Here is an 18689-nt window from a genome sequence, read left to right as displayed (position 1 = left end):
GGGGAGATGGCTGATGGAGTGTGGCAGGACTGTGGCAGCCAGCAGCAGATTAAGTTGGAAAAGTCTCCATCCTTTTCATGGGTGTCTTAGAAATTGTTCACCTCTTAGCCTCCCTGACTCATTTCAACAACATCAATTCATAAATCATACTTAATCTCAAGGAGATCACCATGGAAGCCTCCCTACAACAGCATGACTGGACGATGTCCTTGCAATAGTAAGGTTTACTCGAATGTGGATGGCCTCTAGAAGCTGGAAAAGGCAAGGATTCTCCCCTAAAGACTCCAGAAGGGGTGCAGCCCTGCCTACACCTTGATTTCATCCCAGTGAGGCTTCTATCTCATTGTGTAGGACTTCTATCCTACAGAACCATAAGAGGATAAATTGTGTTGTTTCAAGATGATAAGTTTGTAGTAATTTGTCACAGCAGCAAATAGAAAATGAAGACACAGAGAGAGAGATGAAACTGACTTATTTATTTGTAAATCACTCAGGCTGCAAGAGTAGGAGTGGGGAGATTGATTAAGAGCTGTTGCCCCGATAAGAGTTTAGATGAAGGGGGTGACAGTAGGGATGACACAATAAGTGGTTTCAGGATATATCTTGGAGATAAAGACTATGATACTTATTGTGGGAATGTACAGTTATAGCCTCAGGTACGGCCAGGAGAGGTAGTCAGAATCAAGCGTGAACTCCTGGGCTTTTAGCTTAAGCAGTTCAGTGGACTTGAGATGGGAGGGAAATTGGGGGCAGGTTTTGATGGGTAAAATGTTTCACACAGATTAATTTGGATGCCTAGCAGGCTGATCCAAATTATGTAATTAGCATCTCTTCTTGAGATGCATATGGATTATGGAGGACATGAACGTATGGTGTAACGAGGCATTGATTGTGAGCCGTGTGGATGGAAGAAATGAACAGTGTATGTATGTGTGTTTTAAACACCTGGAAATAAAAATATCAAGTAATGCAATGTTGGGGTAGACAGGTGAGAAGCCTCATTAGCAGGCAGATCAATAGTATGTATCGATAGAGGTAACAGGTATTGGCTGCAATTATGTACCAAGTATATTGCTGTGTGCTTCCCATACCTGTACTGCAACTTTCCCAGCAAACCGAAAATATAGGTATTTTATTATTATTCTCTATTCTGGGCAAGGACACTGAGGCTTATAGGTTAAAAAAACATGCCCAAGGTCACCCAGCTAATGAGCAGAGAAGAAAGCACCTTTCTCTTTTCCTTGACTCGTGAATAGATAGCAAAACCCAGATGCTCTCATTAAATGATGGTTCACGCAATCCTGCCCTACTTCAAGTTTAGAATCGTGAGGGACATAGAGAACCATGACGATGCATTTGATGATCGATTAATCGTGCTTAGTTGTTGTCTCTTCACTAAAAGTATAGTTGTTTTCCTGCATAGAGGTGTTGAAAATGTTTTTCTGCCCAGAAATTAGTATTTTCGGTGGATGAGGTTCCAAAGCACTAGGGGTTTGTCTGAAATGAGATAATGGGTAGGAAGAAAATTCTGGAACCAAGTAGGTACCCAACGAATATATGTTGAAAGTTGGGGGACTAACTATTGGAATAACAGTAGCTAACACTTCATGTGCGTCTATGTCAAGCCCTTTGCTCTTATGAATTGTCACCCCGCAGCCTCATAGCAACTCAGAGCAGTGCAATTTTAGGGAGGTAGCGTATCCTCCCTAAAATGCAGGCGTGGAGCCTGCACTTGAAGTCAGTTAAGGGTTAAACACAATAGACCTGAAGGATATTTAACGCTTGAAAAATATTTTATATGAAAAATAAAAATTTGGGGACTCCAAGGTAAGTAAAACAGAAGAGGAGAAAGGAAAAGAAATTCTAAAGGTTTCTCTTATTTTCCCAGCTTGTAAATGCACTGAAAACGGTATCTACATTTGAGGTCCAGATTGTCGATTATAAGTATAAGTAAGTAATAACCAACTCTTGGGCAGACACTGTCGTCTTTGGCTTTGATGAGTTAATGGGGGAGAGGAAGGACTTTGCGAATGGGAGTTGTTGGCGCATGTAGACCTGGAAGGGAGAAGCGGACACCATCGGTGAATGAAATGGGCAGGTGAGGACCCCGGGCGTAGGAGGTGGAAACTCTTCAGCTGTGAGGGGCCTCATGTTGCCGCACCATCCCTTTTTTAAAGAGAAGTGATGAATCCTGATTTTCATTTGAAATTTCTGAATTTCTAAAAGACGGCATCTAATTCCGAATTTTAAAAAAATGTTGTAGGCTTCATTTGCCTGCTAGCTGCTGGGTTTCAACTTCTGACCTACAATTATGGGAATAATTAAGGGAGTAATTTGAGGTTCATCAAATAATATGAGGTTTCTAAAAATCTTTTCAAATATTTACATTTCTTTTCAAATTCTGATATGAGTAAACAGCTTGGAAAGACAGAATCTGCCTATCATTTACTGTCTAGGTAACCCGTGTTGACATGAAAACAATAATACTGTAAAGATAATACATGTTCCTGGTAGAAAAGGTCAAGCAGTATAGAAAAGTTCCAAAGGAAAGTGAAAACTTTTCTCTCCTTCCTTTGCCCACCCACAATCATAGTCTTGTTTTCCAAATAGTTTTTTTCTATGTAAAAAAAAAAAGTATACATATACCAGCATAGGGTGCCTGACACAGCTAGGTTTAAGCTTATTGATAAGTGTGGGAGTTTCGCACCTCATTCATTATACATTTGTTCATTTATACAACACATCTTTATCAGGTACCTACCATGGGCCGGTCACCAGGCTTCGCAGTAGGAATGCAGTTATGGAGGAAGCATGGCTCTTGTCTTGAGGACCTCAGACACTGAATATGAATAAACAGCAGTTGCAAGAACAGCTGTCATTTATTGAGACTTACTCTTATGCTTCCCTAGCTCTGTCTCATCTCCCTCTTCTTGTGAGGTTGGCGAAGCTGTTCCTATTGTACAGGTGACACTTCGCCACGGTGACTCCCCTCATTGCCACCTGAGGAAAAATGTGGAAGTAGAAGAGGGCCCGGGGTCAGGATGAAAGAACTGGTTGGGGGGGGTACCTCTGAGGCTCTGTCGCTGACTGGCTTTGAAGAATACGTAGGGGTTTCCCAGGTGAAGGAAGAGTGACAGTAAATTCAGACCTTGCCAATCTGAGGGACACAGTCGTAACCTAACGGCATCGAGGTTTGTGAGTCCTGATCTTCGGGCCTTTCCCAGAAATAATAACGCCACGGATATATTCCCCCGGACGAATGCCCCTCCTTGCCTCGGTATCGGTTGGCATTCCTGGGGAAACTGAGGCACATGTACCTCGTGTGAGACACACTTGGTGCCTTTGTCTCCCTTCCCTTGTGCGGGGTGTGGGGTTTCTGTTCTGCTGGGAGAGGAAGCTCTTTAAAGAGGTGAAGCTGATTAAGAGGAAATTTGCTTTCCCTTCTTAGATGCCAGCGGATCTATTTATTTTTCTTCACTTTGAGTGGGTGGGACTGGGAGATCGGATTCCATTATGTTTATTCAGAGTGTTAGCCTCTGTCCAGCATTTCTTCCCAGCCTCACTGACTTTCAGTTCAGAGTTTGCACATCTTTTAGTGTCTTGAATTCAAAGACTACTTTTACAGTCCCAAGGTGCATAAAATTGTGGATTTATCCCTCCTAAATCCACAAAGACAGGAAAATGCCCTCATGGCATCCAAGGCAATCTTAGGAGTACCCAGATGGCAATTGAATGACTCAAATCACACAAGGAAGAATTTATTTTATTTTTTAAAAATTCCTATATGATTTTAAGGAAATAGTTTTCAGTTTGGTGTGAATATATCATAACATCACTTTAATGCTTGCTAATTTCATTTTTCATAAAGAGGGAGCAAGCCTCAGGCTCAGAGCTTTGCCTTGCAATGTTATCTACCTAGATTGGAATAATGCTTTTTAGTTTCATTATATCTATTTTTACAGTTTTGTTCATGTCATGAGTTACTGGTTTTCCATTTAAGGCAGATATAAAAGTTTTCTTCTAAAATAAGAAAATGTAAGTTTAAAAAAAAGTGAGCTTAGCTTAGAGAAAATGTTATTAAGTAATTAAGTTGTTAATTTCTGGAGTAGATTTGAAATTGGCAAAAAGATATCATGGCAGAATGTGCTTTAAATTGGGAAAGATACTTGTATAAATGCTGTTACCACGAATCATGAGCTTACTCAACTTAATACTTTCCCTCTCCTCCCCTTTTTTCTTTTGTTGTTCTTTATGTTCACAGGGAACTTGGGTTTTTAGATCAGCTAAGGATCACACATAACACGGACATATTTATTGGAATGCATGGAGCTGGTCTTACCCATTTACTTTTCCTTCCAGACTGGGCTGCTGTGTTTGAACTGTAAGTGTTTGGGGACAGTTTTACATTGAGGCAGCTGATAATGCTTTTTCTGCCAGCTGAGGCTTTCATTCAGAGCATCAAAAGGCTTAATATTTAATCATTACAAAGAAGTCACATCATGTAGGCATCTAAAAAGAAAAAAGGACCTAAAACTAAAAATGTGAAGTCTGCAGCCTGCCATTGCCCTTAGCAAGCAAATATCTATTTCCTTCCCCATCTCAGCAGGATTCGGGAGATGTGAATCTACGGTTTCCTTCCTCTGAGTGCATTTCTGTGTTCCTGTCAAACTGAAAGCATCTCCCTGCAATCAGTGTAATTATTGCGTTAAAAAAGAGCCTGTGTGTTGCCCACCCATGTTCATAGCCGCGTTTTTCCATTAGCCAAGAGATGGAGGCAACTCAGTTGTCCGTTGACTGTTGAATGGATAAACAAAATGTGATACACACACATCCAATAGAGTATTATTCAGCTTTAAAAAATAAAGAAATCCTATCCCATGCTATATGACAGGGATGAACCTTGAGGACATTATGTTAAGTGAAATAAGTTACTCTCAAAAGCACAAATACTGTATGATTTCACTTATATGAGGTATGTAGAGTAGTCAGATTCATAGAGACAGAAAGTAGAAGAGCGGTTGCCAGGAACTGGGGGGAACGGTGAACGGGGACTTAGTGTTTAATGGGGGCAGAGTTTCACTTTTGCAAAATGAAAGCGTTCTGGAGATTGGTCACATAACAATAAGGTATACTTACCTCTGAACTGTACACTTATAAGTGGTTAAGATGGTAAATTTTATGTCATGTGTTTTCTACCACAATTAAAAAAAAGAGAGATAGAGAGTTTGAGTACCTGTATGCCTGGTGAAGAACGCAGCTCCAAAACTTAAGCCCACCACTTTGCCTAGTGCTTGCTGATTCCATACACAGGGAGACTGAGGCCTCAAAGGGAAAGTAATTTTCCCAGAGTGTTCCTTTAACTCGGTGGTTGGTTATGGAGACATGGACTTCTCTCCTTTAATAATTCTACTCTGGATACCAATAGTGATTACTGTTACCTGATTTCCCCTCCTTGCATCTAAATATTTTGAATTTATGGTCGCATTTTAAAAATGACTTGACTTGGCATTTAAATGAGAGACTAATTAGAAAAAAGTTGTCATGAACTTCCAACACTTTGAAAAACATTTAAAAATATGTATATGTTAGAGAAATAGCCAGATAAGTGTAGATTCTATTTCAATTCCTCCATTTCTTCCAGAGAGGAAGGGAGGGAAGAAAGGAAGGAAGGAGGGAAGGAAAGAAATGTCATTGAGAAATCTCAGGCCTTGGAGGTCAACAGACCTGGGATCAATTTCTGCTTTGGAGGATATGTTACCTACCCCAAGGCCACGTTCATATGTACAAAGATGGGGGTATTAGGAGTTAATATCAAGTTCACAGTCCTATTGATAAAGGTCCCCTCCATTCTTTAATCCTATTCTGCTTTTGGCAAGTTAAGATAATTTAGTTATGGGAATATTTTAAAAATAATCTCTCTCTTTTGTGTGTGTGTGTTTCTATAAACAGTTTTATTGGGACATAATTTACACACCGTACAATTCACTCATTTAAATCGTATAATTCAATGGTTTTAATTATTAACTCTGTGGTGCAACCACCACCATAATTTTATAAAATTTTCATTACGCCCCCAAAGAAACGCAGTACTCTTCAGCAGTTACTCTCATTCCATCCTCCTCCCAGCCCCTGGAAACCACTAATCTACTTTCTGTCTCTGTAGGTTTGTCTATTATGGACATTTCATATAAGTGGAATCATACAGTATGTGGGCTTTTCTGACTGGCTTCTTTCACTTAGCATCATGTTTTCAAGGTTCATCCATGTTGTAGCATGGATCAGTACTCATTCCTTTTTATTGTCAATAATTATTCCTTGTATGGATATACCACATTTTATTTATCCATTCATCAGTTGGTAGACATTCAGGTCGTTTGCACCTTTCGGCTATTGTGAACGCTGCTGCTATGAACACGAATCTCTCTCACTCTTGTTTACTGTTTATAAAACCTTTTGTAAGAACATATTTGGGAGGTGAATTTTTTCCCCAGAGAATTGTGAATTGGCCAGCAATCCCAGGCAAAAGCCCCATGTGTGGATGCCCTTGTGTCCTTAGATACAACTGTGGAGATGAACGCTGTTACTTGGACCTGGCCAGGCTGAGAGGCGTCTACTACATCACTTGGCGAAGGCAGAGCAAAGTCTTTCCTCAAGATAAGGTAAAGTTCAAGGACAAAACTCATCCTGTTTTCTTTTTAATTGGTTTAACGTGTCTAGTTAATGTGACAAGCTATCTTTGAACTTCAATCCAAAGATAAAATGGTTCTTCTCTGGAATCGTGAGTTGTTGTGCTTTATATTTGCAAACTGGGGGAAAGGAGAAATTAATTACTCTCTCTCTTTATATGGAAAAGAGAACTTCATGAAATTTGGGCCTAGAGAGATCTATTAAATTATTTAGAGACGGGATCAGGAAACTACAGACCAGTGGGCTAAATCTGGCCCTCCGGTTGTTTTTATAAATAAAGTTTTATCGGGACACGGTCCTGCTCCTCTGTTTACGTGTTGTCTATGGCTACTTGAGCACTTCATTGGCAGGGTTGAATAATTGTGGTGGAGACTTTGTGGTCCATGGACCTGAAAATACATGTTATCTGGCCCGTTACTGAAAAAATTTGCCAACCTCTGATGTAGAGCATAAACTAAAATAGTTCCTTTGGCCAAAGTAAAATAATTTTCTTCTTGTTCAGAAAACCACATCCTCAACACCTTACAAATCTGTCTCTTGCTTCCTTTTTGCAGGGCCACCACCCAACTCTGGGGGAACATCCGAAGTTTACCAACTACTCTTTTGATGTAGAAGAATTTATGTACCTTGTCCTTCAGGCTGCAGACCACGTATTGCAACACCCGAAGTGGCCATTCAAGAAAAAACATGATGAGCTATAAATGTGTTGAGTCTTTTTGCCAAAAGGGAGTGTTTAAACCGGTCCTCCACCCAGACTCACCTCACAGTTAAATAGGTAAAACAGCCTGTTATCTCCTAGCCCCAAAGTACCTTTTTTTAATACCAAAACATGCCTTCAGGGTATTACTTGTGTGTTTTATAGTCTTTAACTGTTTCATGTGATTGTTGTGTCATTGCTATTTATCAAGATACTCTTTTTGCACTGAAAACTTTACTTTTTATAGTTCAGAAATTGGGCCTGGGCTCACTGGCGTAATTGAGCCTTTTTCTTAGGGATACCAAAGTTTGCAACTTTCTTAGCTTTAGAATTTGTAAATGTTTTTATAGAATACCATGAGCTCGTCATTCAAGAGGCTTCCAACTTGTTAATGATATATTTGAGCAAATTCACAACTCATTTATTTGCCATGATTTGTTCACAGCACTGTTTGTAGTAGGAAAGGAAAACATGCAAACACACACACACACACAGGTGTGGTTCTCAGTACCAAGCTATAGGCCCGTGTTATAGCTTAAACAGTATTATAAACAGATCTGTTTAACTGTATCAGAGTCTAAACTAACTCCTGCTGAATTCTCTGTTGTATCTTTTTAGTCAACGCCAGGTTATATTCACCAAGATCCTGAATTAACCATGCTGTTGCATTAAGTTCATATTCATATTTCATATGCAAATCATGTTTTCCTCACATGTAACAACCACATATGATAAAAACAAATGAGGACGTCCTTTAGGACTGTTTTGTGTACCTTCTAGCTGGTTTCCACTGGTTCCTTCTTAGCCGTGGAGAGCATTTATAAATCAAATAGTGGTTTTGTTGCGCACGTGCTTGTAAGTGCATATACCTGTGTGTATGCGTCTACCTCTCTTAGCATGGAAGTATTCCAGTCTTTGATTTTGCAAACTTTAAATTAGCCACAAGAGGAGATTTTTTTCCCTATGAAAAAAGTAAAGACACACGCACAAAAAAGGTAAAGACATGCATGAATTATCCAATTCAAAATGAATAAGAAGCCATAAGAAAGTGCCATTGATTAGACAGCATATCTGAAATGCAGTCCCACTCTTTGAATGGGCTTCATTTCCTATTGTCTATGAACTTTCAATTTAGTGGTCAGAAACCATGGATTTATTTTACTGTAAAATGTGAAGTTTACATTTTATTAACACTTGAGCAGTCTAATTTAGAGACTAGCGACTTCTATTTTTTTAAGTAGGGGATTAACAGAGTACAGCAGAGCTAAGCATTTTTTCTTTTTTAATATTTTAGAGTTGTAAAAAAAAAAAAAAAAAGAATATGCAGCAGAGAAGTGACCTGAGAAACCTAAGATATTTATTATCTGGACCTTTACAGAACATGTTTGCTGACTCCTGCTTTAAAGGATTATGAACAGTTTTCTAGAGTTGAGGGATATTTATTAAAATATCTGTCAAGGAATTAGTGAATCACTGTAGCAATAGCTTTGATTTGAGATCTTAACATTGTTTTAAAAGACTTACAACATATGAATTTTGAAATGAGTGGTGTTGCTGCTGTCCTTTGTCCAGTATACTGAGTAACCACTGAGATCGCTCACGTAAAAGGAGTTGTCAAGACCACGTTGCACTTCTAGTCAGAGAGGTGTAAACATCTGAAAAAAATGGCCTCAAAAAAGGTTTCAACGTTTATCTTCTTACCTCATTTTAAAAACTATGTGGCAATGTGATTCTGTAGATGATCAAGAATTTCAGACATTGAGAACAATTTCATAATAAAATGTTACGTTTGCGTATTTCACATTTAAAGAGACAATATGTTTTATAGAAACAAAATACATTAGATACTTTATGGAACTCAGTTTTATCAGACTTTTTTGATGGGAGCAAAACAAGGTCTTCAAATTGTTATAAAATTTAAAATGTAAAGACTGCTCTTTTTATTAAGTCTTTGAAGAGGTGCATGTCATTGTTTGTACATGTAGGGTATGGCCTTGGAATAAATCGTTTTACAATTTATTTGAATACCGGACTATTTTCAGGGTTTTCTGTGTCTGAATGTCAGATGCTTACTTTTTTTTTTTTTGGCACTTACTTTTTTTTTTGGCAGTCTGGCAGCTCTAGATTATACAAATTGAGTAGCTCACTGACGAAGAGTTCAGTTTAAGGAAAAATTGTACCTTACAATCATTTAGCAGTTTATTATATGATGCTTTCACAAATGTTATATTGCATAATCTTTTAAAAATGACATAAGAATTGTTCCCATTTTTACTTATTTATTTATTTGTTTATTTATTTAGTTATTTGGCTGCTCCAGGTCTTAGTTGCAGCACGCGGGATCTTCATTGCTGGATCTAGTTCCCCGAACAGGGATTGAACCTGCGCCCCCTGCATTGGGAGCATGGAGTCTTAACCACTGGACCACCAGGGAAGTCCCAGAATTGTTCCCATTTCTAACGTGAAAAGAGTCAGATGCTGTTTAAAGGACTTCTCTAAAGATCACAGGTTTTCTGACTCCATGTCCATAGTTCTCCATTTATTCACTCAATTATTTACTATTGATGGAGCAACTACTGGGTACCATCTCTACTCTAGGTTCTGGGGATACAGCAGTGAGCAGAACAGAAAAAAGTCCTTGCCTTCATGGACCTTGCGTTCTGGTGGAGGAGACAGATATTAACATACATAAGGAAAATATACTGTGTGCTGGATGTTGATACATGGTATGGACAAAACTAAAACGGGAACGAGGGATGTGGCGCTCGGGGGTGGGGTGGCGTTGGGCACACTTAGGTAGAGGGTAAGGAAATCCTCGCTGAGGTCACCTTTGAGTCAGGATTTAAAGCGGCTAAAGGAGGAGGAAAGCAGACAGCGGGGCAAAGAGCATCCCAGGAAGACCGGATGGTGCGTGCCAAGGTCTTGAGGCAGGAGGATGCCTGGTGTGTTTGAGGAACAGCAAGGAAGCCAGTGTAGCTGGAGTGATCGAGGGGCAGAGGAGTAGGAGATGAGGTCAAAGAGGCAATGGGCCTGGGGTGCAGATGGCAAGGCTCTTGTCCTTTGATGCTTATGAGTTGGGAGTCATTGAAGGGATCTCAAACAGGAGGAATGACCCGACTTACTTTGAAGAGGATAACTCTAGCTGTTATGCTGGGAATAGACTGTGGAGGGATGTCTTAGGTCGTGTTCCCTGGGAAATAGACTCTGGGATGGAGATTCATACACAGGTGGTTCATTGGGGAAGAGGCTCATGATTAACTCCTGGGAGGAAGGGGACCAGTCTTGGGTGGAGGGAGGAATGGAGCTGCAATGCAGTAGCAGGTGAGGCCTCAGGGGGGCTCTGTAGAGCTCATTATAGAGGCAAGAGATCCTCATAGCAGCAAATGCCTGAATACTGGCCTTTCCCTGGAGGGGCGTAGCCTTAGGCAGGGCAGGTCTCTTCAGCTGAGGGCAGTTCGGCCGTAATCCATTAGTAGCCAACATTCCCAGCAATCGGGAGACTGTGATGGGGGGACTTCCGAGACCCACTGCAACATCCACAACGGGGCCAGGGTGATGCCCTTCAGCTTGTTCCACTCGCCCTTCTACTGCTTGCCAGCAGGCTTCTAAGGCTTTATTCGATTCAGATTTTATTTGTTTTAAAGACTCCTTATAGATGATCCCGTGTACTTCATATGGTAGAAGGCGAGACTGGGCTTTGTGGGCCATATGAGTTCTCTGTCCCATATTACTATTCGTTGGTTCCCACCCCCAATCCTTTAAAAAATGTAAAAACCATTCTTTGGGATATTTAACAGATAGGTTAAGGAACTTGCCCAAAGTCACACAGCTAATAAGTAATAGATGGATTATCCAATCCAAGGGCTTTCTTTGTGAAGGAATTTAAACAGGGAGGTAATGTAGGAAGTAAAGGAAGGAAGGGAGGAAGAAAGGAAGGGAGGGAAGGAGGGAAAGGAGGAAAGGAGGGAGGAAGAGAAGGAAAAAGAAGAGAGAAATTGGGTGGAAAAGAAAATAGAGAACGTAGTCCTGGAGTTAGGCTTTTTCTTGCAGTTACAATATAGTTTTCTTTGAAACATAGTTAATGGAGAGAGAATTAGAAAAACACTCGGTTTTTTGAAACTAGGAGCATATAAGCAAATCAACTCAGGTATGGTTGCCTTGGAGAAACCAGTCATTCAAAATACCGTATTCCCAACCAAGGGCTATCGCCAGACACTTTAATACCGTCCTCCTCTGTTAGCTTATTGGGGCATGGCAAAAGATGTCATAAGCCCTCGTGTCATGGAAGAAGTGGCTTAGAGCCAGGCACAGGTTAGGTGGGCCCTCACTTTTAACGGTAATGCACATTTTGACCACAAGGTGGCAGTCAAGCCCTTCCAAATGGCCTCTGCGCCCAGAAGCCTGGGTGTAATAATGTCGTTGTAAATTCCAGACACCTGAGCGCCAGGAGTAGGGCCTTGCTTCTCTGTGTGATGGATTTTTTTTTCATCCCTGATTTGAGGGCAAGTGGGAAAATTATTCTGGACAGTTTTCAGGTTTTAGTGTGGAATTTCTTAGCTGCAGCCAATTCCTGAATCCTCTGTAATATCTCCTGATCATCTTGTGCAAAGAGCATTTGGTCCTGGGAAGATGATTTCTAGTGAGAGAAGCTGTTTAGTGGAATGCATTCTCACTGATGCAAAGGAATTTTCTTGGGAGGAGAGCTCTACTGTAGGATCTCGAGATAGCCCGTTAGTTCCTCAATCCTTAGGAGCTAAATTCTTTCTTATATTGGCTTTATAGTTTATTGCATATGCAAGTGCTGTTATCATTTAGTTTGAGAAGAACCAGACTATAAGTGGAGGAGTTCATTTAAGTCTAGATGCCAAACACTGGTGGCATGTTAATTAGGGAGGGCTTTTCAGCACAAAGGGGTGTTCATATCGAGTCTTTACATGGATCTGATCTAATGCAGGGCTCCAAGTATTTGCTATCGTTTATTTTTCACAACCATGAGTTGCAGAATTTTGGGATGTTTTTGCTGAAAAGGAACTTGGAGATCCTTCCTGGCATTGTTCATTCCACAATGGTTTGTTGACTGCCCACCATTAACAGGCACTTTCAGACCAAGAGAGAAGATTCCTGGGAGAGGCATGTTATGTAGACCCAAGAATTCAGTTACAGAAATCAGAAGGCCCTGATTCCTCAGCCTTGTAGCACAGAAGCTGTGCGACCATGGGTTTGTTGCTTAGCCTCAGGAAACTTCAATTTTCTCCTAAATTGGTGGCAATATCTATTAGGTAGGGTAGATTTAAGGATAAAATTAAAAAATTAAGTCCCACTTGTTTAGGGCCTGGCACATAACATCTGTTCAGTAAATGCTATTATTATACTGTGACACATAGGACTATTATCATTTAAAGCTGTAGTACCTGGGGAGCATTTAAATTCTGATCTCCAGACCTCTCCCCACACCAAGTTAATCAGAATCTCAGGGCTACCATCGGCTGACTCTGTTTGGTCAAATGTCCCCAGATGTTCTGATGCACAGGGGTTGGGAGCTGCCGCTCTAGGAGAGAGTGACAGCTGGTGACACTAGACAGCTCATGAGGTCTAAGCCAGCACTCGGCAAAGTGTCTTCCACTGGGTATCCTTAAGATGTTACATAAAAAACGGTTTACTAGGGAAATGCTGCCTCAAGCCGAGTAGAGGTGTTTTTTGTAGGGTTTCTCCCTACCTTTGATACACTAATGTACACCGTGAATTTCTAAATAGGAAGAGGTAATATGCACCGTTTCTAAATTCATCTGACCACTGGATCTCTTTCTCAGGGAGCGTGAGGGTTAGTGTTGCAAAAATCTCCCTCCAGGCAGGCTGCTGTAAACAGTGGCCACGGCTGTATCTGCCTTCTGAGGAATGGGTACCAGGCAGTGCTTTTAGTGTGAAGTCACTCTGGCCGGTTGCATCTTGTTTGTGAGTTAAATCAATGGTGCTACCAGATCACAGTTGATTGGACCAGGGATCGATAAGTGAGCTGCATTCTATCCATTCGGGCAGTTGTAAGATAAAGGGTAAAGAAATGACCCACGCAGATCCCTTCAGCAGGGACATCTGGATGTGAGATGTGAGGAGGGTGCCAAGGTTTCTGGTACCAAGACACCAGATCTGAGCTACGGGCGCTTCTTTTGTCTCAACTACAATTATGAGCTACTCTCCAGGTATCCACGAGGCCACTTATACATTCAGGTCATGCTTTGGATGACCTCTTCCTTCCAGCCTGAAAGAACCCAACTAACGTAGCCATGCCAGACTCCAGGTGTGATTATCCCCACACTACACCATGGCAGTGGAAGGACGTGGCCTCAGGCCTTCGTATTCCAAGTTTAATGCCATCCAGCTACCCTAACACATTCCTGCCTCTCAAGTCAAGGGCATCAGCAGGACAAGTGGAGGTAAAAAGTAATGGTAGTTAAAAAAATAATAATCGGGAAAGTAAATCGCAAGGACACAAATCTGTAGAGGTACCTATGGTCTTAGGGGGAAATAGGAGCTGGGCACAGGGTTAAATAAAGGTGCCAGAGAAATCAGGCCAGTTTGCTGTGAGGGGATTGGGTGAGGAATCAGCAAGCAGGTGATGAAGTTAAAGGTCAAGGTTCCAAGTCCCAGAAGAAAACCCACCCTTAAGGTGGAATAGACAGTAAATAAAGCCGAGGACAAGAGTGAAATGAGGGAAGTACCAGACACACTGAACAGGCCAAAGGAAAGGCAGGGAGAGGCCAGCGTGAACGTTGGGAAGCTTGAGGAAAAGGAGGCAGAGGAAGACGATGCAAACGCTGAGGAAACCGTCAGCAACTGCTTCCTGCAGCAACATCTTTTACTGCAGCAAGGGCTCCAGCCCCTAGGGCCGGCAGAAAATGGAGAGCAAAGCAAGAAAGCACTGATTGACAGTGAGAGCGATTCTACACTGATAGAAAAATGTAACTCCTCCAGAGAAATACCTTTATCTACATATCACTTGTCAAAAATGCAGGGAATATTCAGCAACGTTCAGCTAGAGAATTTACACAAGATGTTTTTCGAAGTGTTGATGGTTCACTTGGTGGAAATGGGACTGGGAGTTTTTCCTCCTCCGGTTCACAAGGATGTCAATGCATCCTCTTGCCTGTGAAATTAAAAGAAAGATGTGATGGTGGAGCATCTGTACTGCCATCACCACACTGAGACACGGAGCCCAGACGGGATTTCGGTTCTGCCCGGCAGGTATCTCTATGCAAATAAACCGCCTTTCAGAAATCGCTTGGTGATGCTATCATATTGACTTTGTACTGGATTACATGTTCTCGGATAGTCTTGCTTTTGCAATTCAAATAGCAGTCTGTTGAAAAGAGTTTTATGGTGACTGCTACTTGGTGCAGGCAATAAATCTGGGGGACAAGGAATAAAAGTAATATGCAGAAAAAGGCACCCATTCTTTTACGACTTTGCTTTGAGACTAGAGAGAAGTGCCAACAGCTGGGAAGGATCTTGTAGTCTGCCTTTGTCTTTTCGCTTCTTCCTTAGTTCTTCTTTTTCTTCTTCTTCCTCTTCCTCCCCCTCTTCTTCTCCACCCTCCTCCTTCCAATATTAGCATTTAAAATCGGCTTTCTTGGTGGAAGTAAATACCGCTGGTCAGGAACGCTGCAGAAAGGTGTGGACTAACCACATCGTGGTCTGGGTGGTCACCCACGGCGGTAAGGCCTTGTAGCAGATTTTGCACTTATTCTGTTGGGCTGTCCCTTGGGAGGAGGACCCATAGTACACGTGGATAACGTCCACTTCCCCCACTCAGGCTTCCTGAGACCCTCCGAGGGTCTTCTCTAGGGTAATGATGTTGGGCAAGTGCAGACACGTGAAGTCTTAGGGGAAATGAGAGAGGCTTTGCAGAGCCGTGATGAGGAGGGGCTGGGTGGTGGACGTTACAGGTTCTGGCCTGCCCCTTACCGCCCGAGTGACCTCAGGCAAGCCACTGACACTCACGGAGCCTCAGGTTTCGAATCTGTAAATGCAGGCTGTTAAGGGCACCAACCTGAAGGTTGTCGTGAGGCTTTATTTGGTCCTCCTACCCGCAAGGCACTTTGCCGAGCAAACAATTGTGAGGAATAGAGAAGCCTGATCTTAATCAGATAATCACGCAGGTGAGGGTATATAAGGATAAACTGAGGGGCTGCGGGGGAACGGAAGGAGCTTGTTGTAACCAAGGGAGATGCCGTGCGCTGGAGCTGGGGCTGGAGCTGGCGCGTAGAGGGGCCGGGGAAGGTCCCTCCCAAGCAAGTATAAGATAACACACCTAGTGTCTGGCACACAGAGAGGCCTCCTAAGCAGGGAAAGGAGCTGGGAGGTGGAAGAAGGAAGAAGAGGAGGTGGCTGACGAGGAGGAAGAAGATGCAGACCCACAGGAAGCTAGAGTCCTAGGCCTGTGAGCCCCAGAGAAACCTCCGTGTATGACAACTTTAGCCTGAAATGCCCTGAGGACAGTGGCCATGGAGGTCTGCTTGATTCAGCGATGGGCTGACAGTCCAAGAGGTGGAAAACTTCACAGAGACCAGATGGGCCCCAGACAAAAGTTGCAGAGGCTCTAGGGCTGTAGGACTTGAACTTTGCTTCCCACTGAGTGCGTTTGTCAGTATCACCTGAGAGCTTCACCAGCCATAAAGACCTGAGCGCCCACCTGCCTTCTCCTCGCCTCAGCGTTCTCGGCTGCTACCTGCATCTAAACTTTGCTTCTGCTCCTTAAGTCTGTGATGAAACGGCAAATGGTACGTGATCTGTGCAAATATATGCACATATGTAAACTCACGGGTCAGTTATGTCAGGTCGTTGCAAGGTGGCTCTGACGGGAAGGAGGTTCTTCTGGGCTTCACGCTTAAGTCTTTTTACAAAATGTGCGTTCTTAACCCTGGGGGGAGGGGGGATTCATTTATGTGCTAAAGTGTTTAAGGATGGGCTGAAACTTCAAGAAATCCTGGTATAGCCCAGAGTTTTCAATTATATGTAGGAAAATGACTACCAGGAAGGGGGGGAAACCAAAGCTGTGTTTATTTTACTTTTTTTTTTAAAATAGTTTTTATTATTTATTTATTTATTTTATTTTGGCTGTGTTGGGTCTTCGTTTCTGTGCGAGGGCTCTCTCTAGTTGCGGCGAGCGGTGGCCACTCTTCATCGCGGTGTGTGTGCCTCTCACTGTCGCGGCCTCTCTTGTTGCGGAGCACAGGCTCCAGACGCGCAGGCTCAGCAGTTGTGGCTCACGGGCCTAGTTGCTCCGTGGCATGTGGGATCTTCCCAGACCAGGGCTCGAACCCGTGTCCCCTGCATTGGCAGGCAGATTCTCAACTACTGCGCCACCAGGGAAGCCCTATTTTACTTTTTTAAAGAAATAAAGTGAATTACTATTTGGTGGAGGGAGAGGGGAACTCTTGAGGCAGGTATTATTAATGATGCTTATTGCTCGGGGGCACGTGGTTGAGAAGGGCTCTGCTTGGAAATTAGAGTTTGTCTCAATGAAGCTCCAAGCCTGACGCCACCCCTTTTATTAAAAAAATTGAGGTACAGTTGCTGTACAATATTATATGTTTCAGGTATACAACATAGTGATTCACAGTTTTAAAGATTATGTTTCATTTACAGTTATTACAAAATGTTGGCTATATTCCCCATGTGGTACAATATATCCTTGCAACTTGTTTATTGTATACGTAGTAGTTTGTACCTCTTAACCCCCTACCCCTATCTTGCCCCCACCACTTCCCTCTCCCCATTGATAACCGCTCGTTTGTTCTCTAATATCTGTGAGTCTGCTTCTTTTTTGTTATATTCATTAGTTTGTTCTATTCTTTAGATTCCACATGTAAGTGATATCATACAGTATTTATCTTTCTCTGTCTGACTTATTTCACTAAGCACAATACCCTCTGAGTCCATCCATGTTGCTGCAAATGGAAAAATTTCTTTCTTTTTTATGACCGAGTGGTATTCCGCTGTAAACCACATGTGCTTTATCCATTCATCTGTTATTGGACACTCAGGTTAATTCCATGTCTTGGCTCTTATAAATAATACTGCTATGAACATTGGGGTGCATATACCTTTTTGAATTAATATTTTCATTTTCTTCGGAAATATACCCAAGAGTGGAATTGCTTGGTCGTATGGTAGTTCGGGTTTTAGTTTTATGGAAAAATCTCCATACTGTTTTCCACTGTGGCTGCACCAGTTTATAGTCCCATCAATAGTGGATGAAGGTTCCCTTTTCTCCACCTCCTCGCCAACATTTTTTATTTGTGGACATTTTGATGACGGCCGTTCTGACACGCGTGAGGTGATATCTCATTGTGGGTTTTTTTAATTTAATTTTTTTTAATACAGCAGGTTCTTATTAGTTATCTATTTTATACATATTAGTGTATATATGTCAATCCCAATCTCCCAGTTCATCCCACCATGCCCCCACCCCGCTTTCCCCGCTTGGTGTCCATACGTTTGTTCTCTACATCTGTGTCTCTATTTCTGCCTTGCAAACTGGTTCCTCTGTACCATTTTTCTAGATTCCACATATATGCGTTAATATACGATATTTGTTTTTCTCTTTCTGACTTACTTCACTCTGTAGGACAGTCTCTAGGTCCATCCACGTCTTTACAAATGACCCAATTTCGTTCCTTTTTATGGCTGAGTAATATTCCATTGTGTATATGTACCACATCTTCTTTATCCATTCGTCTGTCAGTGGGCATTTAGGTTGCTTCCATGACCTGGCTATTGTAAATAGTGCTGCAGTGAACATTGGGGGTGCATGTGTCTTTTTGAATTATGGTTTTCTCTGAGTATATGCCCTCATGGTGGTTTTGATTTGCATTTCCCTGACGATTAGTGATGTGGAGCATCTTTTCATGTGCTTGTTGGCCATCTGTATGTCGTCTTGGGAAAAATGACTCTTCAGGTCTCCTGCCGATCTTTTAATCAGGTTTTTTTTTCTTTTTTTTGATGTCAAGTTGTATGAACTAGTGATAAATTTGGATATTCACCCATTATCAGTCATATCATTTGCAAATATGATAGAGAAACTAGAGATTTGTCTCAATGAATATCCAAGCCTGCCTTTTAAACACAGAAAAAAAAAATTCTTTACATGAATGGGAAGTGCCTAATGCATTACTGCCTATGTGGATGGAGACCTTTGTCAGTATTCAGCATTTTGTCCATCTGCCCCTTAACATCACCAAGGGCTCCTGACATGTCTGCTCAGTGGGTCTTCAGGCTTTCAGAAGGTGTTCCCTTGGCTAGAAAGGTT

General features: G+C 41.9%; 1 protein-coding gene across 2 annotated transcripts in view; it reads left to right on the top strand.

Annotated features, from left to right (window-relative positions):
- Positions 1 to 9751, top strand: part of EOGT (EGF domain specific O-linked N-acetylglucosamine transferase) — a 30663-nt gene extending 20912 nt beyond the window's left edge. The window contains exons 14-18 of one of the 2 annotated variants that reach the window (XR_009701501.1): positions 1889 to 1950; positions 4262 to 4381; positions 6557 to 6659; positions 7242 to 7462; positions 9688 to 9751. Coding sequence is in view for 1 of the 2 variants with exons in the window: in XM_061195515.1 (XP_061051498.1) it covers positions 1889 to 1950; positions 4262 to 4381; positions 6557 to 6659; positions 7242 to 7388 (432 nt within the window). In the remaining variant the exon portion in view is untranslated. Of the gene's footprint in view, positions 1 to 1888; positions 1951 to 4261; positions 4382 to 6556; positions 6660 to 7241; positions 7582 to 9687 lie in introns of those variants that run through there. The other variant, XM_061195515.1, reaches the window with a different exon arrangement.
- The last annotated feature ends 8938 nt before the right edge of the window (positions 9752 to 18689 follow it).

Source organism: Eubalaena glacialis, chromosome 7 (assembly GCF_028564815.1).
Source record: "Eubalaena glacialis isolate mEubGla1 chromosome 7, mEubGla1.1.hap2.+ XY, whole genome shotgun sequence".
Classification (NCBI taxonomy): Eukaryota; Metazoa; Chordata; class Mammalia; order Artiodactyla; family Balaenidae; genus Eubalaena; species Eubalaena glacialis.
The sequence above is the reverse complement of the archived record's forward strand: the minus strand, read 5'-3'. Positions and strand labels throughout refer to the sequence as shown.